The following is a 22,698-nucleotide window of genomic DNA, read 5'->3' as shown; positions in this document are numbered from 1 at the left end:
TAACTGGAAACCTGTATCTCCTGCTCCCCTTCACCCATTTGCCCTTTTTCCCATCTCCAACCCCCCTGGCAACCATCAGTTCTTCTCTGTATTTATAGATTTGATTCTGCTCTTTGTGTGTTTATTCATTTGATTTTTAGATTCCACATATGAGTAAAATCATATGGTATTTGTCTTTCTTAGTGTGACTTACTTCATTTAGCATAATGCACTCTAGGTCCATCTGTGTTGTCTCAAATGGTGCAGGCTTATCCTTTTTATGGCTAGGTAATATTCCTATGTGCGTGTGTGTGTGTGTGTGTGTGTGTGTGTGTGTGTGTACCCCACATCTTATTGAAGGCATTTTTTAAAAAACTTTAGAGTGTTTTAAATATTGTGATGTAAACACCTAATATAAGCACCACCACCTGCAAAGCATTAATACCAACTTTCACAGCGAAATATCTGCTATGTATAGGATACTGAAAAAACATTAAAATGTATAAAATGTGTCCGTCTATAGAGACCCTTATAATCAAGAGCAATGAACGGATTCTTTTTAGACACTAAATTCTGCACAAACAAGATCAGTTTTGTTTCATTTACCGGGATATCCCCAGAATGTAGCATAGTGCCTGATACATAGTAGGTGCTCAGGATTTGTAGAGTCAGTGAGTAAATGGAAGATTAAGTGGAGTAAACAAGCATCTCTTAAAAAGAGTATCCTTTTTAAGTTAATGAGCATTGATGTATTATTCAGTAGTCACTTTCCTATTTTAATTTTTCCTGGTCCCTACCATGAATGGATATTGGTTGGTGATAGTATGTAGGATTTAATTATTTGGTTGATGTAAAACAATGACATTTCAACAAACCTGCAGTCTTCCATCTGGAGGAAAAACTTCAGATGACATGGCCACTTAACATTTCTACATGTGATATTTCAGAATTGCCATCCATTTTTTTTCCCCACTATATTATGCTTTACCTTTCTCTGTATAAATTTTAGAAATAATCATTCTTTGTTAGAAAGTCAGGGGTAAAGATATATATAATTTATTTGATTCCTTTATATTTGGAATTTTAAAATGCAGAGGAAATTATAAAATAATAAAGAAGAAAAAACAACTTACTATGAAATCAGGAAACGTGGAAATTAGATTATTTGTGAACTCCATAAGAACAAACATCAAATCAGTCTTATTTACCAGAATAATAACTTTTCTAGCTCTACAAGTTTTATTTGAAATGGCCATTGTCCTTCTTAACTTGCTTTATTGATTCCATTGCCCTGCTATATAAAAATGTGGCATTTTTTGGATGTTCCTCAAAATTGGCAGGGTGGTCTGCCTCGTCAGAATTTCCTATCTAGTAGTAGACTTTGTATGAACTGAGGATTCTTTTTGATAGTCCTTACCCTGGCAGTCTGATAATTTAGAGCTTGGTGGGTAGATTTCTGATGAATAAGAATAATGTTAAAAATATTTTCTTAATATAAAGAAACAAACAGTAGCAATCTCCTTATGGGTACACCTTTATATATTTTAATAGTAAGATGGACAAGTTAGGCCCTCCACTTCGAACTGGAAGACATGTGCAAAGGTTGTATGACAGTGATACAAAATCAGACAGTGCCATCAAAAGACATGAGTTATTACCCATTTACAAGTAAGTATTTGTAACTCAGTTTGGTTAATCTTTTTCAGATATTTCCTTAAAGGCTTTATGTAATTGAATATTATAAACTTATACATTCCTATACTTAAAAAATCTTTCTTTAATCATTTGTAAGCCTAGAAGTGCTAAATAATCTTCTAGGATTTAAAACACTGATGTTAGATGAGCATTTCTGTTGTTCTACATAAAGCTGGTTTTAGCATACATTTGTTTACATTAAATTTTAACTTTTAGAGGATTGAAATAGCCACCTTCAATAATTGTTATTTTTATGAAGCTTACTTTTAGAAGCAATATTTTTAAAAAGAAGAGAATAGGGGATATTATGCCCTACATAATGTGTAATATTCCTGTATTATTTTTTAGTTAGATAATGAATTATTATAAAAAGGCAGAAAAAAGATTTTAGAAAACATTTGGTCCAGGAATTCTCATCCTTTTGGTTACATGGTTACAAATAACACATGAAACTGGGAAAGGATAAGACACTGCCAGGTACACTCCCCTCTCTATACTGGCCTAGAAAGCGGAGAAGAGTGGCAAGTGCTGATGGCAGTCATCTTGGAACTCTTCCACATAAGTCTTCAGGGTTTTCTAGTTTGGGCTCCAACTCCCAAGTCTAGCCCTCTCATTTTAAAATGATGAAATCAGAATCTGATAAATTACTTATTAAAGTTGAAATGTGTATTATTCATCAGAATTCACTTACTTAACTTTTAAACCGATGCCTGCTACAGCATTCTCTTACCATGTATGAAAAGTAAGAATAAATTTAAATGTAAAATAAAGTAAAATAAAGATGGGAGAAGTCTTTGAGATATTAGCAGCAACCATGTGTTCTTTTTAAGTAGTTAGTGATCAATCCTAGAAGGAAGAATTTGTGCCCTGAGCCATTTTCTTAGTACTCCTGTTGCTCTCTATTTGCTCTGAAGTGTATCTCAAAGAAACAGTGACTGGTGGCAAGGTAGAGTAAGTGTAATTCCAAAATTAAACTTTCTTTATTACTGTGTGACCTAGGTCAAGCAGATTACAGATACAGAATAAGGGTAGCACTTTTCAAACTCTGGCCAGGAGCAAAAGTGTGCTGACCATGTGGGACTGGGGCAGCATGTTTTAAGTACTGATCAAGACTGTTTTTCCCAATCTCCTAAGAATGGTTCTTGATACTCAGATTCCACCTCTTAGAAGATGTTACTAAAAGTACATGATTGATATTTCATAATGATGATTCTTGTTGATAATCTAATTTTTCTCTAATTTTAAAACAATTTTCTAATTATTTGAATAACTTCATTGATATGGTGAGGTTATATGTGTATATCTATAGGTGTGTTTGTATTATCTGTGCATCTCATGTACATAATATAAGAGGGTGATAGGATTTCTAGCAAGACTTTGTTTTAGAGCCAAAAAAAAAAAAAAAGTGTCCTTCCTATTTCTCTTCTGACTCTCACTGGAGGAATTGCCATTGTTTGACAATTAGTTTTTAGAGATTGAATTCCCAAAAAGATACTGTAGCAGTTCTGCAACATCCCTGGAGGGGCTGGCTATATAAGAGTATATATACCTCATCGCTAGACTGTCAGTCGCCATTTGAAGGGTCCAGGGTAACCCATTCATACACCAAGGTGATTCTTGTCAAAGTTTAGAAATTATTTTTTTTTTTTTATAGTTTACTTATTTTGAGAGAGAGTGAGAGCAGGGTAGGGGCAGAGAGAGAAGGAGAGAGAATCCCAAGCAGGCTCCACACTGGCAGCGCAGAGTTGATGCAGGGCTCCAACTCACGAACTGCGAGATCATGACCTGAGCTGAAACCGAGAGATAGACACTTAGCTGACTGAACCACCCAGGCGTCCCAAAGTTTAGAAATAACTTAAAGTAACTACTGAAAGCAGCCTCTTTTTGAATGACAGCATTGCATATTGATATAAGAAATGTAACAACCCATCTAAATTCAAGTTCAAATACTGTGGCCATGTTATAGCTTTGCAGCTTACTTACTTTCTCTGAGTATGAGTTTATTCAACTTTAAGATGGGAATAATAATATCTTCTGAGATTTCTGTGAAGATTAAACAAAGTAAAGTATGTATAGTACCTGGCATCATATTTGGCATTTGAAAAACAGTAGATGTTGTTATTACCTATGTCTATTTTGGAGGTAGCTATTTCAGAGACTGTCTCCAACTTTGCTCGCTAAGGAGGAAGAATTTCAGCCATTGTTTAAGAACTTACCATCTAAAGGAATTTTTAAATGTATTCTGCTTGTTCATGTGACACAACATTGGATATCTCTGAAAAGAGTTGACTAAATCTCTAAAGAGGGAGAAGGAACTAGCTCTTTAACATCTGTTTGGCAACACATTTGAATGTCACCTTGGTGAAGTTACTTAACCACTCTTTGCCTTAGTTGCCTCATTTCTAAAGTAGAGTTATTAATACTGTTTACTTCATTGGATTATTATGAGGATTAAGTAAGCTTATATATGAAGGCAATTAGAAATATAACTATACCAAATGTGGTAAGCACCATTTTGTAAATGTTAACTAGTAGTAGTAGTAACAATAGCCATAGTAGTAATAAAATAGTATTATCATCATCGTCAACTATTCTGAATGTTTATATAAATTGCAGCTGGCATATCATAACTTCTATAAGAAAACTGATGATAGTTAATTTTAGAAATGGGGAACTTAGACTCACGTTGCCTGCTACTGCCACAGTAGTCAGTAGCAATTTGGGTTTGAATCTGGGTTCATCTGAATCCTAAATCTTGTACTTTTACCACTGTATTGTTATTCAACCGTCTAAGCTTTCTTTGATTCCTGAAATTTCATAAAGGGAATTCAGTGATGATCCAACCAGAACTCGTCTACTGATACCAGATAGTCCAGGCTGTGTAGTTGACTAGATTAAATCTTAAAAGGGGGAAATTATATTAACCCATTTATCTTAGTTGCTATTTCCAAGAGTAGGCTTTCATTTATTGAAAATTATTAAATATTTATTGGCTAATATTTGGCTAATACTGGCTAATATTTTTTTTTTTTAATGTTTATTTATTTTTGAGACAGAGACAGAGCATGAGTAGGGGAGGGGCAGAGAGCGAGAGAGACACAGAATCTGAAGCAGGCTCCAGGCTCCGAGCTGTCAGCACAGAGCCTGATGTGGAGCTTGAACTCACAAACTGTGAGATCATGACCTGAGCCGAAGTCAGATGCTTAACCGACTAAGCCACCCAGGCGCCCTCTTTCTTGTTGTTTTTTTAACCACATCTCATAATGTGTAACATATTATTTAACAGGTATTCATAGGCATTTAACAAATATCTCTATTTTGAAGGAACTATAGATTTAAACTTTTAAAATCCTGAAGCCTTTCAGAATTATTAACTTTAAATTTCACGTAACATATATATATATATATATATATATATATATATATATATATATATATATATAGTGGATTTTATATGCCATCAGGATACTGTTAGTAAATGCAAAGTGCTTTGGATTATCCTTAGCTTTAACTATTGTTTTCAGATTTAAAATAATTACTCGTATTTTAATCTTTTGAATTCACCTCTCTACAGCTTCAAATTATTTTTCTAATCATGCAAATAAGCAATATGAGAAATAAATGGTTACTATTTTTTATGTTTTCATTATGTCATCTCTTTCTCTCTTAGAACTAACATCAAACCTCGAAATTCCACACCACCTAGTTTGGCACGAAATCCTGCTTCAGGTGTGCTTACAAACAAAAGAAAAACATACACTGAGAGCTACATAGCCAGGTATGTTTAGCTCTGAGATTGTAAGAACTAAAATAAAAATGAATATATGTAGTTTTTTAAGGACCATATACAAAAATATGTATCAGACTGTTAATAGAAAATCTAATTTTCCTTTACTGTTAATGATTTAGTTTGGTTTTTAAGCTGTACACTAAAGAAATAATTTGGGCATAAATAATAGTTTCCTATACCTTGTAGTTATTAATGTTGTAAATGCTCAAAGTAATCTGTTCAGTTTCACTGGATTCATTGGTATTTTATATCTTAATTTTAAGTGCAACGTAGTTCTTTTTACCTCAACAAATTGAGTCATAGACCCTTTATACCACTGGTATTGTAATTTTCAGCAGCATTTTAATACATTTAAATTCCCCTACTGAGGTTGTGAATATCCATGTACTTCCCTTTCTTATCTGTCACAATATTTGTACAACTTTGACATTCACTCCGTGTTTAAGCATATAATGAAATCCTTCCAGTTACAGCTAGTATATATATGTGTGTATGTGTGTGTGTGTGTGTGTGTGTGTGTGTGTGTGTGTATCAATCACAAGTATTCCAGAAAGCTTTAAGGCAATATACAGAGATACATGTTGAGATACAATATTATATAAAAATGTGTGTGTGTGTGTGTGTGTGTGTGTATTCCAACTATTCCAGAAAGCTTTAAGGCTATATACAGAGATACACGTTGAGATACAGTATTGTATAAAAATGAAAGAATAGGAAAAGGAAAAATGAGAATTAAAAGATAAAGCAAAAAAAGGAATGAAGTTAGTCCACAGCCTAGCCCTTGGCCATAAATTGGGTCCAAACTTTGTAGCAGCCAGAGTACAGGAGAAGAGAAGAGTAGTTACATGATTGATGTTATATTTAAAAATCAAAAATTATTTCTCTTTGAAAGCACTAGTCTCAAGGCCTCAGAAATCTGCCTGTGAATTCTTATAAAAGAGGAACTGAGTAATTTAATGGATAACTTTTTTTTCCAGTTTTATTGAGAAGTAATTGCCATACATCACTGGATAAGTTTAAGGCAGACAGCATGATGGTTTTGTTTTACATATATTCTGAAACGATTACCATATGTTCGGTTAACATCCATCTTCTTAACACAAAAGGAAAAAAGCAAAAAAAAAAAAAAAAGATTTCACCTTGTGTTGAGAACTTTTAGGATTTACTCGCTTAGAAACGTTCCTATCTGTCACACTGTTTGATGTAGTCATCATGTTGTACATTACATCCCTAGTACCTATTTATCTTACAACTAGAAGTTTATACCTTTTGACCACCTTCCTCTAATTTATCCTCCCCATCCAATGGATAACTTCTTAATTAACATCTCCACTGTAAATACGGTAATAAATTTCATAGGGTGTTTTAAGATGCCCTCAATGCAGGCCTATAACATGAATTCACCAAAAATTGTTGTGATATATATTTGTTATGTATAGGTATATATGTTGTCCGCTTTTGTTATAAGTATATAACATACACAGTTATCCATTATTTAGATTTAATGCAGGGTTAGATTTTCAAGTATCTAAATCCTAGCTGTCAATCTTGGTTGTTACCCTTCAGAACAAAGCACCTGTGGAACTTTCTGAAAATGAACAGGTCCACATCCCTCCCAGAGAGTTTGAATTCTTTGGTTTGGATTTTTAAAGTTTTAAGAGTGATGTTTAGGCATAACATGGAATGAGAGCAATAGATGAATAGGTGAATTACTACCTTTCCAGCTACATTCTTTAATAAACATTGTTTGTCTCAGCTGAGGTTTTGATGCATGTTAAGTATTAAAGAAGTGAACTTAATGTTTCTTGGATTCCTGACATGTGGCTGTACTATGTTGTTGTGTAAGTATAGGGCCATTCTGAGTGTAGAATTTACATTCTCTTATAAAGTAGAAAGCTTAATAAATACATGCGCTTGAATAAAAAGATCATTTAATCTTTCTAAAGAGGTAGACAAAAGAAGTGTCAACAATCAGGGGTAAAAATCCATTAAAAATGAGTTTGGGTTCTTTTTTTGGTTTTCTTTTCTTTCTTTTTAAATGGTTGATATGTGATAGGAAACCCTGAACCTTGTTCACTTGACTTACTACCCTACCCAGATGGAGTAATTACAACCATAATAGATGAAGAAATCTCATAGATATCTTTTCCTGCAAGTTTGAGAGACTACATTTTCTGGATGGTTCTTCCACCCAAAATACCTAGAAATAACTACACAAAATGGAACAAATATCCTTTTGAATGTATAGCTTAGCTCTCAGAAAGGTAAAGGAAACCTCCACAGGTAAATAAACAAAGGAAACTAGAGGTCAAATGGGTAAATTAACCCTGACACTGCACTTACATTTGAGGCTTTACTGATCTTCCTGTTGAAAGGCTTGGGTTTTAATGTCATTGTGGGAGAAAGGAGTTGGTTTGTTGGACTTGTACAAAGTGGAGCTTTAGAAACTCAACTTTGCCTTCCCCTCTCCTCATGCCTCTTCTCTAAGCCAGGACTCTTGAAATGCTCATCCGGAGGCACAGCTAGATGTAGTCACATGGTAATATATGACATTTGGCATTGGGATTACTGACAGGAAATAGGGAATGATAGCAAGAAGTGTCAGGTGTGTCTCTTTCCTGGAAATCCTTGCCCCCATCCTGGAGCTGGTCTTTGACCGTCCAAGTGACAGCTTGGGTGTGAAAGAACAAGATCTTATAAGTGTGTGTAGGATCAGTTTAATAGGAAATTCTGTGTCCCCCAAAGGGAATGAGTTTCTCACATAACAGTCCATGGACATAGCTTTCAGTTTGTCCCGAGGGATGTCTGGTTTCAGTGGACAGCGTATAAGCTCTATGGCCTGGAAGCACAGCTGGCATTCCACCTTTTTAAAGGTTTTCATTAAAGAAGGCTGGGAAGCTATCCCAGTGTCAGATGTGTCCACAGAAACAAGGAGTTCACCTTAGGCTACATTATAGGTTATATTAAAATAGAAATGATTATAGCTGACATTCTTGTGGCATTTCTGTTTTTAAAGAAAATTCTTACATGTCACCATTAAAGAGGGAGACTGATACAGAATTCTGTTAAATACCTTTTATTGATATAATGACATTCCCTTTTATTCCTAATTTTCTAAGTGTTTTTTTAATCAAGAATAAGTGGTGAGTGTTATTGAATATCATATATGTACATATAACTAATATTTTTAAATCCTTTAGTCTGTTTATGTGATAAATTGTATTAATATATTTCCTAATGTTAAATCAGCCCTATGTTCTGAAATAAATCTAAAGTGTCCTGAATTGCATGTTTGTAAATTGCATTTGCTGAAATTCTTGAAGATATTTACATGTATTTCCAAGTTAACAGGTAAAATTTATTTTAATTTTATATTATCTTATTAGTTTGAGTTTCAAACAACCTTTGAAAAGAAATTGCAGAATATTGTTTTTCACCTCTCTCTTTTGGAAAAGTTTAGTAGAATTTACCATGTAAAACTGTCCTGAATCCATTATGTGTGTGTGTACCTACGTGATAAGGAGGGGTAGTCTGTTAATTACTATTTCATTCATAATTTAATGATTATGTTTGTTTAGTGCTAGTTTATTTGAAATCAGTTTTCATAAGTACATTTTTCTAGGAAATTTTTCATTTCATCTGAGTTTCAAATTGCTAGCATAGAATTGTTCTAATAATTTTAAATCTCTGTTATATCTGTAGTTACATCCCTCTTTTATTCTGAATATTGTTTGTTCCTTTTTTGTTGATCATTCTTGAGAGAAGTTTTCTTTGGCATTTTAAACAGACCAAATATTTTGCTTTCTTTATCCTTGTCATGTATTACTCATTCACTTACTCGTTAAAAAAATATTTACTGAGAGATGAGTTTATGTCCAGTACTTCTCTTGATCCTAGCCTAGAGCAATAATAAAACAGATAAAAATCCCTGCACTCAGGGAGCTTACAATCTTATGGAGAAGACATAACATAAATAACATATACTGCATGTCAGATGCACAACAGTTAAAGCAAAGGGGGACACAGAGTTCAAGGTGACAGTGAGAGTGTCCAGAGCCATGAGGGTTGCAGTACAGGGGATTAAGGATGAAAGAATTTGAGTGTGTTAGTGTAACTAAATTAGAGCAAAGGACCTAATGATAATGATGAGAATTTTAAAAGATACTATGGATACAGTGAAAATAGCATAATAGATTGGGAGAAATTATGTATTTAGTTTTATAATATATGTTATATGTACATATTTATTATGATGTATATTTGGAGGCAAGACCTCCACCTTTCCTCAGGGCAGAGTTCCAGTTTTCTCTGTAGAGATGGTTTTGCAGAAGGGACACCTAAATTTCCATCATGCTCCCATTGTAGTAAATACGTAGTATATTGAGGAGATGCAAAGTATGGTGGCATTTGTTCCTGAAAGATTCTCATAACAGGGACAAATAAAATGCCAAAGAAAACATTTAGAATTTCATTATTAACTAAAAGGATTCTTTTTTTTTAAATCTAAACTAGAAGAATATTAAAAATGAGGTTAAACAGTGTTTTAGTTGTACTTAATATTTTTATGTTGTGTTTTCTAAGGGTTATGAAAACTACTGACAAGAACTTTGTGTTTCCACTTTTTTCCTATACTTCTTCAGGCCAGATGGAGACTGTGTATCTTCACTTAATGGCGGAAACATTAAAGGCATGGAAGGAAATTCAACAGGACACTTACCAAAATTCTGCCACGAGTGTGGGACTAAATACCCTGTAGAATGGGCAAAGTTCTGCTGTGAATGTGGCATTCGAAGAATGGTTCTGTGAACAGAGTCCAAAAAAAAGCTAAGTCTAAAATTTTATGACTGTTGCTGCTTGGACAGCTAAGCACTTCCTCTAGTGAATTTATGCTAAAATTATTCAAAATACTTTTTTCAGCAATTTTTGAAGCATAATCTTTGGCTGTGTAATGTGTGTGTGTATATATTTGTGTACATATACTGTGTATAATAAATACCTGATGCCCCAAACTGTGCCATTCAAGGAAATATTCACTCATCTGTCAAAATAATTTCAAGTGGAATCATTAACTTAGGTGTTACTTTTCTGTTATTGTTGTTAAAGCACATGAAGCATACCTCCACAAAATCAAACACTAGTGCTCAGTCCTTCAAGCTTTAGGGATGATCATTACCTTGAGCAAAAAATCAGAACAAACATATTTATTATCGGTGCCTATTTTCAGATAGTATCATAGGATGGGATGCTTGAAATTTTGGAAATGAAGAGAATATTTTTAGTTACAACTAGTTATGTGAGATCATTTCTGTAGAGCTTGCCAACAATTAATTTTATAAATATTAAAAAAGAAAGGAAAAAAGCCCCACGGGTCTAGGTTGTCCTTTACTCAGTATGTCACTAATTTTATAATTTAAAGGTCTTTACTCATTCTTTAAAATGTAATTATGCAGTTTCCTTTTTAGAAACACAAGACTGAAAAATACAAATGTGTCTTATTCCAGTCATAACTGAATGATTTTTTTTTACTTCTTTGTTAGTTGAATGTATATTCTATTTCTAATTGTATCTCCATATTTCATTTTTTTCATAACCTCATATCTAAAGAGTTTTATTTTACTACTTTTTTTATTTGCAAAGTTTGAAAATAATATAAAATGCGTAAATTTCCTTACAAAATTCCACACATTTATTTCTGTGTAATTAGAAAAAATTATTTTTAATAGATTTTAAAACAAACCACCTCACCTAATAAATAATTTGGATAATCATTAGCAATTATTAAATTTTAATTTCCCTTGAAGTATAGTTAGATGTAGTTATGAGTAGGTCAAGGGAATATCTAATTTTCCTACTTATATTTTCTTTTTAGTGTTTAATGCCAAAACACCATTCACATCACAGTAAAAACCCCACTGATAATGCATTGCTTTAATGCATTAGTTGACTTAGTAATTAAACATTCACAAAAATTTAATTATACTTTAATTTTGGCTAAAATGTAGCTTTTAATCATTGTCACTTTCAATGTAACAGTATTTAGCAGATTTCTTTGATCGCCTATGCAGCCATATTCTGTAATTTATTAGTAATTTCTGTTGAATGGAAAGAGCTTTGATCTTATAAAGTTATAAGCAAATCTTTTATAGGCAGTTTATAGCTTCTCGTTTATGACTGTGATCAACTGTAAGGGTTAATGTAGAAATTTGTGGCTTACAATTTTTCTGAAATTTATTTATGCTTATACTTTGTAATTGTATTCATTAGTTTTTGGGGTTTTTGTTTTTTGTTTCTGTTTTTGTTTTTCATTTGGGCAGGGTATGTAAACTTGAGATAATGGGAATTGTTATTTTATTTTCCTTATGGTTTCTTTCCTGACTTTTTATTAACTTTTTTTTTCTGGTTGTCTTCATTCAGTCAAATTAGTCTTTAAAAAAAGTCCATTTATTAGAATAAGCTGTAATTAATTAGAATAATGTACGTATTAGATTTTCATTTCTATAATATGTTATTCTGTCTTAATTGTTATAAATCATAGGAAGAACTTTAAACTTTGTTTTACCTGGAACTGAGCACTATTTTTTTTTTAAGACCACATAATTTTTGCCCAAGGGGAAGGGTAGATAAAATGAACTTAAACAGAAGTGGCACGTGTTTGTTTCTCACAGAATTTTGCAGTAGCAAGTAAATGTTACAATGTACTACATGGAAAATGAGTTGGTAAAAAAAAATCATCCAATTCTAGAACCCAGAGATTATTATAAATAGTAAGTTGGTGAAGTATACTTATGAATTATGAAACATGTTGTGACAGTGTGTTTAAATGCATTTTTATATTACTTACATATATTATTCTCACATTGATTTGTTGTGCAATAGTTCAGTTTATGAGAAATTTTCCTAGATCATTTAGTTTATTTTTATTTATTTTCACAAGTATTTGCCAGTGTGGTAGAATAAAAAATGATTATAAGCTTAAATTTAAAATGTAAAAATTGCTTATATATTATTCTGAAAGTCATTAGCTTGAAAAAGTAAAATTATTATGGTTGCTGTTGTCTCTTGTTCACAGTTTTTTATTATAAATATTGTCTTCATTTTTGAACCTATTCAATAAAGATGAAGCAAAAAAAAAAAAAAAATTCCAGTCGGTCTTTATTAATGTCTTAACTTTTACCCAGACATAGGTAGAAAGATAAGAGCACACTGAAATATGAAGAAAATATTCAAAGTCTAAATACAAATTTTTTTAAATGGCAGAAAGTAGCTTTTAATTGGCCATTTTTTTGTGCCATCAGCTTTTAAAAAAATTGCTATTACTTTACTGAATTGCAGTGTTTTCTGACTTCAAAGTATTCTAAATGTTTCATTACAAGATTTCTAATGCATAGTAAATTCTCTTCATGGCCAGTAAAATATAGCAGTTGAAAACATTAGTGAACTTAAGATTGATAGAAAATGTTGCGTGTATATTTCGAATTAGGTAATGTTACAGTTAATGGCAAAAAGTATTGGTTTGTCATCAATACTTAGTAATTTTAGACTATCATATTTAAAATTTTAAACAGGAGCTGTCTCTAGTAAAAATATAATCAAATTAGGGGCACCTGGGTGGCTCAGTCGATTAAGCATCCCACTTCTGCTCAGGCGTGATCTGGCGGTTTGTGAGTTTAAGCCCTGCATTGGGCTCTGTGCTGACAGCTCAGAGCCTGGAGTCTGCTTTGGATTATCTCCCTCTCTCTGTCCCTCCTCTGCTTGCACTCTGTCTCTCTCTCAGGAAATGAATAAACATAAAAAAATTTTTAATATAATTAAACATGTTTGATTTGTACTCAATGCAATATATTTGCATTGTAGGTATATGTATTTTATGTGGTGGATATATTTTTAGTACTAAGATAATTTTTCCAACTGTGTTACTGAATTGAGCAGTAGAAAATCATTAAAACCAAGTTAATGATAGCCACACTTATTTTCAGAAGTTCAGAAGTTTTTTAGTTAATTACTACTATCAGAATACTCATTATATGGAAGTTTGCTTGGCTTATACGTGGATTGCTTTTTTTTGCCACTAGAGGGTGCTTTTAGATAATTTAATATTACCAGCTTCCAATTTTATTTTAAAGGCCTCTCCGCAACATAGATATATCTATCTCATGACATTATGGAGATTTATAAAAGATAGTTTTTATTCTTCATTTTGTTGTAACTTTAATAATTCGCAAGCTGGTTTTTTTTAATGTTTATTATTTTTGAGAGAGCGAGAGACAGCAAGCAGGGAAGGGGCAGAGAGAGAGAGGGAGACACAGAATCGGAAGCAGGCTCCAGGCTCTGAGCTGTCAGCACAAAGCCCCATGCGGGGCTCGAACTCACAGACCGTGAGATCATGACCTGAGCTGTAGTCGGCCACCCAACCCACTGAGCCACCCAGGCGCCCCCATATGCTGATTTTTAAGAACCTTAATCTAGCTCATTTTAGGCACCATTGTGGTAGTAATTAATAGGAATGTTTAATATTTAACCCTCACATTTTGTTAACAATTTATGCATCTCAAACCTATTACTCAAACATTACCAGATACTCTTTATGCTATTACTTTAATATTTCATTTTAGTTGTACAAGAGTTACAATCTTTTTTTAAGATAAGAATTTTTTTTAAATCATCTAGCCTAACTTAACGATATTTAATATAGGTGAGTGACATCTACTTATTTTATTTTTTGTTTTGTTTTTTCTTTTTAAATGTTTATTTTGAGAGGTAGAGAGAGAGAAAGAGTGGAGAGGGGCAGAAAGGGAGAGAGGAAGAGAACCCCAAGCAGGCTCTGTACCCTCAGCATGCAGCCAACACAGGGCTTGATCTCACAAACCACAAGATCATGACCTAAGCTGAAATCAAGAGTCAGATGCTTAACGAATTGAGCCACCCAAGCGCTCCTAAGTTTTTAATTCCAGTTAGTTAACATACCCTGTTATATTAGTTTCAGGTGTACAATATAGTGATTCAACAATCCATCCATACATACATCACACAGTGCTCATCACTGACAAGTGCACTCCTTAATCCCCATCACCTATTTTACCCATTTCCCCCATCCCTCCCCTCTCGTAACCTCAATTTCTCTGGTAGTGACCAGGGATGCTGCCAATCATTCAACCATGCACCACACACCCACCCCCCACAACAAAGAATGCTAATTTCTTGGTTTGGATAAATGTACCATGCTTATGTAAGATGTTAGCGTTAGAGGAAACTTGGTAAAAGGTATACAGGAACACTCTGTACTATCTTTGCAACTCCTATATATCTGAAATTATTTCAAAATATATAAATAAAGCTTATACTTGAGGGCAACATACAGCTTCAGAGTCAAACAATCGATATTTTCATAATTTATTTCTATTACAGTGTACTATGTACTATAGCTGAAGTATTGTTTTGATTTTTTGCAAATAACTTGAATCAATGAAATTTATATTGCCAGTGATATATGTTGACATTTTTGAGACCAATAACATACTTTCAAATGTCTTCAAAGGGGTCTTTAATCATCTTACCTAAAATACCTCCTCTGTTGATCAATCTTGTTTTTTCTTTCTTTGTTTTCCAGAGAATTTGTTTTCTGTAATAATTTTGTTCATTTGTTGAGTGTTGCCTTTTTTGGAATATATGCTCCCTGAAGGCAGGGGCTTTCTTGTACCTCTAGGTCCAGAACTGTCACATTAGAGATGGATACTTAATAAATATTTGTTGAGTGAATTATCTGTATCTGTGTTGCATCTTCCTGTTAAGTGGTATTCAAAGGATGGGGCTTCTTTAAACCCACTGGGCTGTGAAGATTGAAGTCCCAACCATAGTGTTTAACTTAACCTTGATGAAAGTAACTCCTCTTTCTTAAGTATAAAGATGTATTTGTCTACATATTTAAACTTTTTCACAGCTAAAGACAAATCCTTTCCTTTCTGCTGGGAATGCTGGGTAAGGAGATGATAAGGTAGATATCTGTGATTTTATACTTTCCTGTCAGATCTTTCTGATTTCTCCTAGAAAGCTTTTACTTCACCTGATGAGATGTTCTTCAAACCAACCGCCTTTCATTTGATAGGATTTGGACCATTTCCAGAACAATTTATAAGAGTTCCTGTCCAATTAAATTCTTAGGTAAAATGTTCCCATTTGATTCAGATTATTTTCAAACATAAAATTTGTGATAAGCATCAAAGGTAGAAATTGGCAAGCACATGCCCATCTCTCACATGGTAGCACCTGATAGATTATTGAGTTATTTGTTGACCTTAGTGGTGGCACAAACGAAAAAATCATCAATCCCACCCGGGAAGTGTGGAAAGGATGGGACCCTTAGTCTGTGTTTTAAAGAAAAACAGGAGCAGTGAGCCCTAAATTGTAAATGTTTCCACAATATTCCCCATGTAAGATACAGATAGAAAATTGATTCACTTTGATAATAAGATCTTAAAGTGTATCTAACCACCCCCCTACTTAGAAAACTTGTTTTCTACAGAAAACCGCAGTTTTTTCTTACCGTTGTGTATGAAGAGGATATAAAACAAATAAGTGAAAATAAACCCCAGGTTATTCCAAACCAAAGTAACCATTTTGCATCTTTCTCAAATACTAAATACTTGGTGAATCTAGGTGCATACATATATTTAGGTACTGAGACATAAAAAACTGTTGGAATTGGTGATTATCAATGTACCTACCTATTGTATTTTTCTTGTCCTATAATATCTCCACAGATTCTATTATTTGGTCAGAATCAAGACTGAAAGCTGTTTCACAACACAGTTTAGAAATGAAAATTCCATGGAGATGTTGAGAACACAAAGCTGTGGAGTCCTATTGGTTTAAATTAATTATGTTCTATGCTCCTATCATATCTACCTTTAAGTAAGTTGTATTTTATTGCAGTAAAATATTTTTTTGATAATTAGATTTTTATTGATACACTGGTTTAATGCGATTTGTCTTTATGTATTAACCACCATATACCTAGCTTTTCCCATTAGAAGCTTAAAGGAACGCAAAAGATCATATGCTTTTTCAGGAGAAAACATTTTAAACAAATGTGGATAGAAAACAAATTATGTAAATAATAAGTTGTATTTAAGATAAAATATTAAGATGAATCTGATGAAATAATAATGCCTGATACCGGAAATTAAGTGCTGGGCAACGAAAGGAAGAAATATTAACATTATCTAGAATCATCATGGAAGCCATAGCAATTGAGGAGAAAGGAATTGAGATGCCCCTTGAAGTTTGAGCAGGATCTGTAGTTTTAAGAGAACTGTCTTAATCCTGGAAGGAGTATTTCCTTCAACGGATTCCTTGGGAGCCTATTCTAAAAGACTTTTAATTGAGACCCTTTATATAATGCAATATTCCCCAAAGTGCATTTAGGTAATGGATTTTACATAAAAGTAGTGCTCTCTAGTCAAATTTTGGAAATGATTTTTAGTGTTAAGCTTTTTTTTTAAAGCTGTATGTGTTTATACATCCTTTAATATACTTGTATAAATTGTAAATCTCTGAAAGAAAATTTATCTGACTCCAGAACTCAGAATCCTCCCTCTTTTTATTTTTCTTTTTATATTTCTCCTTCTCCTCCTCCTCCTCCTCATCTTTCTTCATCTTCTGTGCCGTCATCATCTTTTTCTGTAGCATTAGGATTAGGATTACTTGGGACAAACTTTAGAAAATACTGCTTTAAAGCATTGTAAATGTACATACTGGAAAGAAAATGTTCATTGGGATAAAACAAGTCTCTAATTGGAGAGTAAAAATATAAAAATATGATATCCAAGTTCGTTATTAACTAGCCTGCCTTGTCTCCACTTACCTTCCTAGTGGGTAGGAAACAACGAAGGTAAATACAACCATAAATGCCTGGGTATTTTTTTTTTCAAGCATTTGGTACATAGTATAGGCTGAATACTGTTTTGAGTGTGAATTTTCTCTAAAATTCAAACATATCATAAACAAATGAAAATCAAGGAAGAAAATTTTAATAACTTATTGCAAGCATTTAAAAATATTGTTCTTTATTTTGCCATAATCTCAGAATCATTTTCAACACTTGTTAGGGATGTTTGAGACAGGCTTCAAGGAACACTTTCAAGGACAGTTTGAAGAGCTTGCCTTAGAAACTTAAAATTCCCTCATTTCTACAGCTGATGGTTTACCGACAATACCAGTTCATCAGAGTGAAGGTGTACCACACAGTTGACCATGTTTTATGGTGGAAGGAAGCATAGCTTACTTGGAAAAGTCCATCTGAAGAAAGAGCTTGGTGAAGAATCATTTGCTCCTGAAAGTGTGAGCTCCCTTTTCTAGAGTTAATAATGAAAACCAAACAAAAAACATACTTGATTCAAAGCCCTATTAATGGAGCAGTCAGTGAATTCTGTACAACCGTCTGTACAATTCTACACAGCTACCTGCACCAGTGAGGGTGAAACGCCATAGGATTTAGGGAGAGGGAGAAAGAGAGGCAGGGACACAAACTTGAACTGAGAGGAAAGTCTTACCACCACACACTGGCACCAGAGCCTCATCTGAAGCTCAAAGCCGGTCAGCACTTTACCAGGTGGTAATGAAAGCATAAAAGAGCAGTAAGGCTGTGAGTTAAGCAAAGTGGTGGCTGTTGAAGGACTCTGGCCTGGCTAGAATAGGTTTTTCATTTCCCTTTATAAGTAAGCAAAGACTATTGGCAGACTTTTCTAAACTGGATGTGGTATATACAAAAGCTTCTTTTAAAAGACTAAAATTTAACATAGAAAGCAAAGTTCCTGTTCTTATATAGTTTTGGGTCCTGGTTTCATGCACATTCTGAGTAATAAGGTATTAAAAGTCACATATTCAATGACAGTGAGAGATCAAATAGTGGTACAGTATTAAAATCTTGTTTTAAAAGGCATTAAGTGAATCTGACAGTGTTATTACATAGGCCATTTATTATCAAAGGAGGAATGTTATCCAAACTAAGCAACGTTTGTAATACTGTATGAAAATATTTGTATATAATACAGATACAGTGTCAAAATTAAATATACACATTTCATTAATTAAAAGGTCAACATATATTATTCTGTTAAAAATATACTTCCCAAATTGCAAACTCATTTAGACAAATTTTATTACATATAAATGACCAAAATAACTCAGTATTATGGTTTAGCATCCTTAGAACAGGTGAGTTTCTATTTTGTGAAACTATTCTTTATGGTCATCTTAAAACATTTGCTATACCATCTAGTGAAGGCACTGTGTTATACATTCATGTATGATTACATGTCTTAATCTCTCTCTTAAATCTCTTGTACTCCTTCATACTGCTGCTGCTTTAAGGTATATGACTCCTCCTCTCATGGACGTTACCCACATCTCACTGTTAATTCTGAAACATTTTCAGCACAGAGACACCAATTTCCACTCTCATTGTAGTATGCTGATGCATAAAATTAATTTGATAATAAAGCAGTGTTATTTTTTAATCTTTGCAACCTTTATATACTTCACAGATTTTCTCTCTTCTTCTGAAATTTTAAAACAGGTTTAAAAAGTATTATTGCAACTAATAGTTTACATGGATTATCTTACAAAAATCACAGAATTAATACTGATTATGTCCAAAAACATATAAAATAGTTTGTTGATTGCAGCATTTGGTTTCCACTGTCTGCGTCCATCTAGTTCTAGTTCTATTGTATGAATTTCTCAGCTGCTGTAATCCACTTTTACCAGGAGGCATTCTGTCACTTCTAGGGTATTCTACCCCCAAAAACTGTATGAGCAAATAGATTCTTGGAAGATACAACTAAAGTCATATGTCTTTATATTGCCACTCCATATTTTTCAATGTTCTTTAGAGCCCCTCAAAATTTTATTCCAACAAGTTTTTATCTTTTGTAGTAGTATCCCTAGGAAACACAAGCTCTTCTGTTTTCTCTGTTCCTTTAAAGATTTGCTGTCTTCCTAGAAAAATAAATTTAAAAAGTTTCAAATTTACATTAAAAAACACCTTTTAAAATATTCAATTATTAATTTCCATCCTATTAGGTTATGCTGAAAGTTTGGTGTAATTGAAAAGGGAGAATCTTGAATGATATTTTTTGAACTATGATTTCTAACTATACTTGTGATAATTGATGTGGAGGAAATTCAAGATTGTTGTGGTTTAAGATTTAGGATTAAAGAGCTACATCAGGTGGCTGCCATTTTCACCACTGCAACAGTGTACATGCTATTGAAATTCTGCTGAAATTTACATGGAAAAGATATTTGTGGATTACTCAATCGTCTTGTTTAATATAGGAAAAAGTGTATTTTTTTGTGGAAGGAAGAATTAACACTGAAAACATTCAGGGTATTTTGGCAAAGTTGATTGATGATGATCTACCTGGTAGAGCTTGTGCCCTAAGGTCCACCCTGACAATCTGGTCAGTTTTCACTAGAGTATAGAAGACACGTGTCTCAAAACTAGTTTTCAGGCCCTGATGAAAATCTTACAAAAGGCTACCTGTACAACCTACAGAGAGTGGAGAAAGAAATACTTCACACGGAATAGATACATAAGGGAGCAGCTCTGTATACACTTGATCACATTCCAGTAAACCCCTGGAAGGGGGATTCATGGAGGGTAGCGTAATTCACCTTTTGGATAACAACCAATTATTGAGTGTTTTCTAGGTCACGTACTGCGTTCCATGCTTTACATACATTATTTCATTTTATCTACTTAATGACTTTATGAAGTTGATGATTTTGCCTCCATTCACAGATGAGGGAACTGAGCTGCAAGAGGATAAATAAGCTACCATAGCCATGTAAGTATAATACCTGTGGTTTAAGATCATCTGTCCTATTATTAGTTTAGCCACAAATTGGGATCTCTATTATATATTTAGTAACACTAACACATAGCCTTTAAATAATACACTTAAAAGATTAAATAGATTTCAAAGAAAAATATGAAGGAGAATTTCTCATTCATTTTATTGAGGGTCTAGGACATCTTCACAAAATACAAACTGAAATTCATAGGACTAAGCGGTTTTGAAATGCATAGATGTGAAAATTTAAGTGACATTTCCTAGGACACCAAGATTAGGCATTCATTAAAAAGACAAATGCAAAAAAACCATGATTTTACCTCTGTAATCCTGGGAACACAGATGTTATCTCCCTTCTCTAAGCTTTGTTTCCAAATTTTCTTAGCCAGAATCCCTCAATGTATTTATATTGCTCGTGTTCATTTCCACTCTTCCAGTTCAGCTGGAATTCCTATGATTTCCTGAGTCCCAGAGCATGCAACTCCCCCTCCTTCTTTAAGAGAAATAAGGGATTCCCATGCTCCCATATATCTATTGGTGGAATAACATTATAATAGTAACAGAAATGTGAAATAACGGAAATAACCCATCATTGCTATGAATCAACTGTCTTCATTTTCCGTGTCCCACTCTAGTTAATATTTACATCATTTTTAAGTTTTGTATTAAGCTTTTACTTAAATTCTAGTATAGTTAATATACAGTGTTAAATTAGTTTCAGATGTACGATATAGTAATTCGACACTTCCACACATCACTATGTGCTCATCACAAGTGCACTCCTTAATCTCCATCACCTATTTAACTCATCCTCACACCCATCTCCCCTCTGGTAACCATGTTTCTTCTCTATAGTTAAAGAGTGTTTCTTGGTTTGCCTCTCTCTCTCTCTCTTTTTCCCTGATGCACATTTGTTTTGTTTCTTAAATTCTTTCCTGCTTTGTTGAAGATTCGTTGACCATATAATTGTGGGTCCATTTCTGGGCTTTCTATTCTGTTCCATTGATCTCTGTGTCTGTTTTTGTGCCAGTACGATACTGTCTTTGATGATCACAGCTTTGTAATACAGCTTGAAGTTTGGAACTGTGATGTCTCTGCTTTGGTTTTCTTTTTCAAGATTGCTTTGGCTCTTCAGGGTCTCTTCTGGTTCCATACAAATTTTAGAATTGTTTGTTCTAGCTCTGTGAAAAATGCTGGTGGCATTTTGATAGGGATTGCATTCAATGTGTAGATTGCTTTGGGTAGTATTGACATTTTAACAATATTTGCTCTTCCAATCCACGAGCATGAAATATTTTTTTCATTTCTTTGTGTCTTCTTCAATTTCTTTCAAAAGTGTTCTATAGTTTTCAGAGTACAGATCTTTTGCCTCTTTGGTTAGGCTTATTCCTAGGTATCTTACAGTTTGGTGCAATTGTAAATGGGTTCGATTTCTTGATTTCTCCATCTGCTGCTTCATTATTGGTGTATAGAAATGCAACAGTTCTGTATGTTGGTCTTATATCTTGCAACTTTGTTGAATTTGTGTATCAGTTCTAGAAATTTTGGGGTGGAGTCCTTTGGGCTTTCTTCATAGAGTTATCATGTCATCTGCGAAGACCGAATGTTTGACTTCTTCCTTGTCAATTTCAATGCCTTTTATTTCTTTTTGTTGTCTGCTGAGGCTAGGACTTCCAGTACTATACTGAACAACAGTGGTGAGGGTGGACATCTTCGCCGTGTTCCTCACCTTATATGAAAGGCTTTCAGTTTTTCCCCACTGAAGATGATATTAGCTGTGGGGCTTTCATATATGGCCTTTAGGCTGCTGAGGTATGTTCCTTCTATCCCTACTTTCTGGAGGGTTTTTATCAAGAAAGGATGCTATATTTTGTCAAATGCTTTTTTCTGCATCTACTGAAAGGGTAATATGATTTTTATCCTTTCTTTTATTAACGTAGTGTATCATGTTGATTGATTTGTGGATATTGAACCACCCCTGCAGCCCAGGAATAAATCCCACTTGATTATGGTGAATCATTCTTTTATGATACTGTTGGATTTGATTTGCTAGTGTCTTTTTTATAATTTTTGCATCCATGTGCATCAAGGATATTGGTCTGAAATTCTATTTAGTTGGGTCTTTGTCTTGTTTTGGAATCAAAGTAATGCTGGCTTAATAGAATTAGTTTGAAAGTTTTCCTTCTATTCCTATTTTTTGGAACACTCTCAGAAGAATGAGTATTAACTCTTCTTTAAATGTTTGGTAGAATTCGCCTGGGAAGCCATCTGGACCTGGACCCTTGTAGTTGGGAGATTTTTGATTACTGATTGAATTTCTTCACTGGTTATGGGTCTGTTAAAATTTCCTATTTCGTCCTGATTCAGTTTTGGTAGTTTATA

The 22,698-nt window shown here is 33.5% G+C and overlaps 2 protein-coding genes across 5 annotated transcripts in view; one reads left to right on the top strand and one right to left on the bottom strand.

Moving 5' to 3' along the window:
- Positions 1-10,914, top strand: part of ZC2HC1A (zinc finger C2HC-type containing 1A) — a 54,591-nt gene extending 43,677 nt beyond the window's left edge. The window contains exons 8-10 of one of the 2 annotated variants that reach the window (XM_030303964.1): positions 1,531-1,647; positions 5,345-5,452; positions 10,105-10,914. In XM_030303964.1, coding sequence (XP_030159824.1) covers positions 1,531-1,647; positions 5,345-5,452; positions 10,105-10,270 — 391 coding nt within the window. In that variant the 3' untranslated portion in view covers positions 10,271-10,914. The remainder of the gene's footprint in view (positions 1-1,530; positions 1,648-5,344; positions 5,453-10,104) is intronic. The other variant, XM_030303963.1, reaches the window with a different exon arrangement.
- The window catches only part of IL7 (interleukin 7), a 91,310-nt gene that overhangs the window by 17,079 nt on the left and 51,533 nt on the right, over positions 1-22,698 (bottom strand). For 2 of the 3 annotated variants that reach the window (XM_030303965.1, XM_030303967.1), the window contains one exon: positions 18,419-19,459. The exons of the other annotated variant lie outside the window; for it this stretch is intronic. In XM_030303965.1, coding sequence (XP_030159825.1) covers positions 19,340-19,459 — 120 coding nt within the window. In that variant the 3' untranslated portion in view covers positions 18,419-19,339. Of the gene's footprint in view, positions 1-18,418; positions 19,460-22,698 lie in introns of those variants that run through there. 3 annotated transcript variants of the gene reach the window in all.

The sequence above is a fragment of the Lynx canadensis genome, chromosome F2, assembly GCF_007474595.2.
Source record: "Lynx canadensis isolate LIC74 chromosome F2, mLynCan4.pri.v2, whole genome shotgun sequence".
NCBI classification, from domain to species: domain Eukaryota; kingdom Metazoa; phylum Chordata; class Mammalia; order Carnivora; family Felidae; genus Lynx; species Lynx canadensis.
Note: the sequence above shows the minus strand (reverse complement) of the source record. Positions and strands in the feature narration are given on the sequence as shown.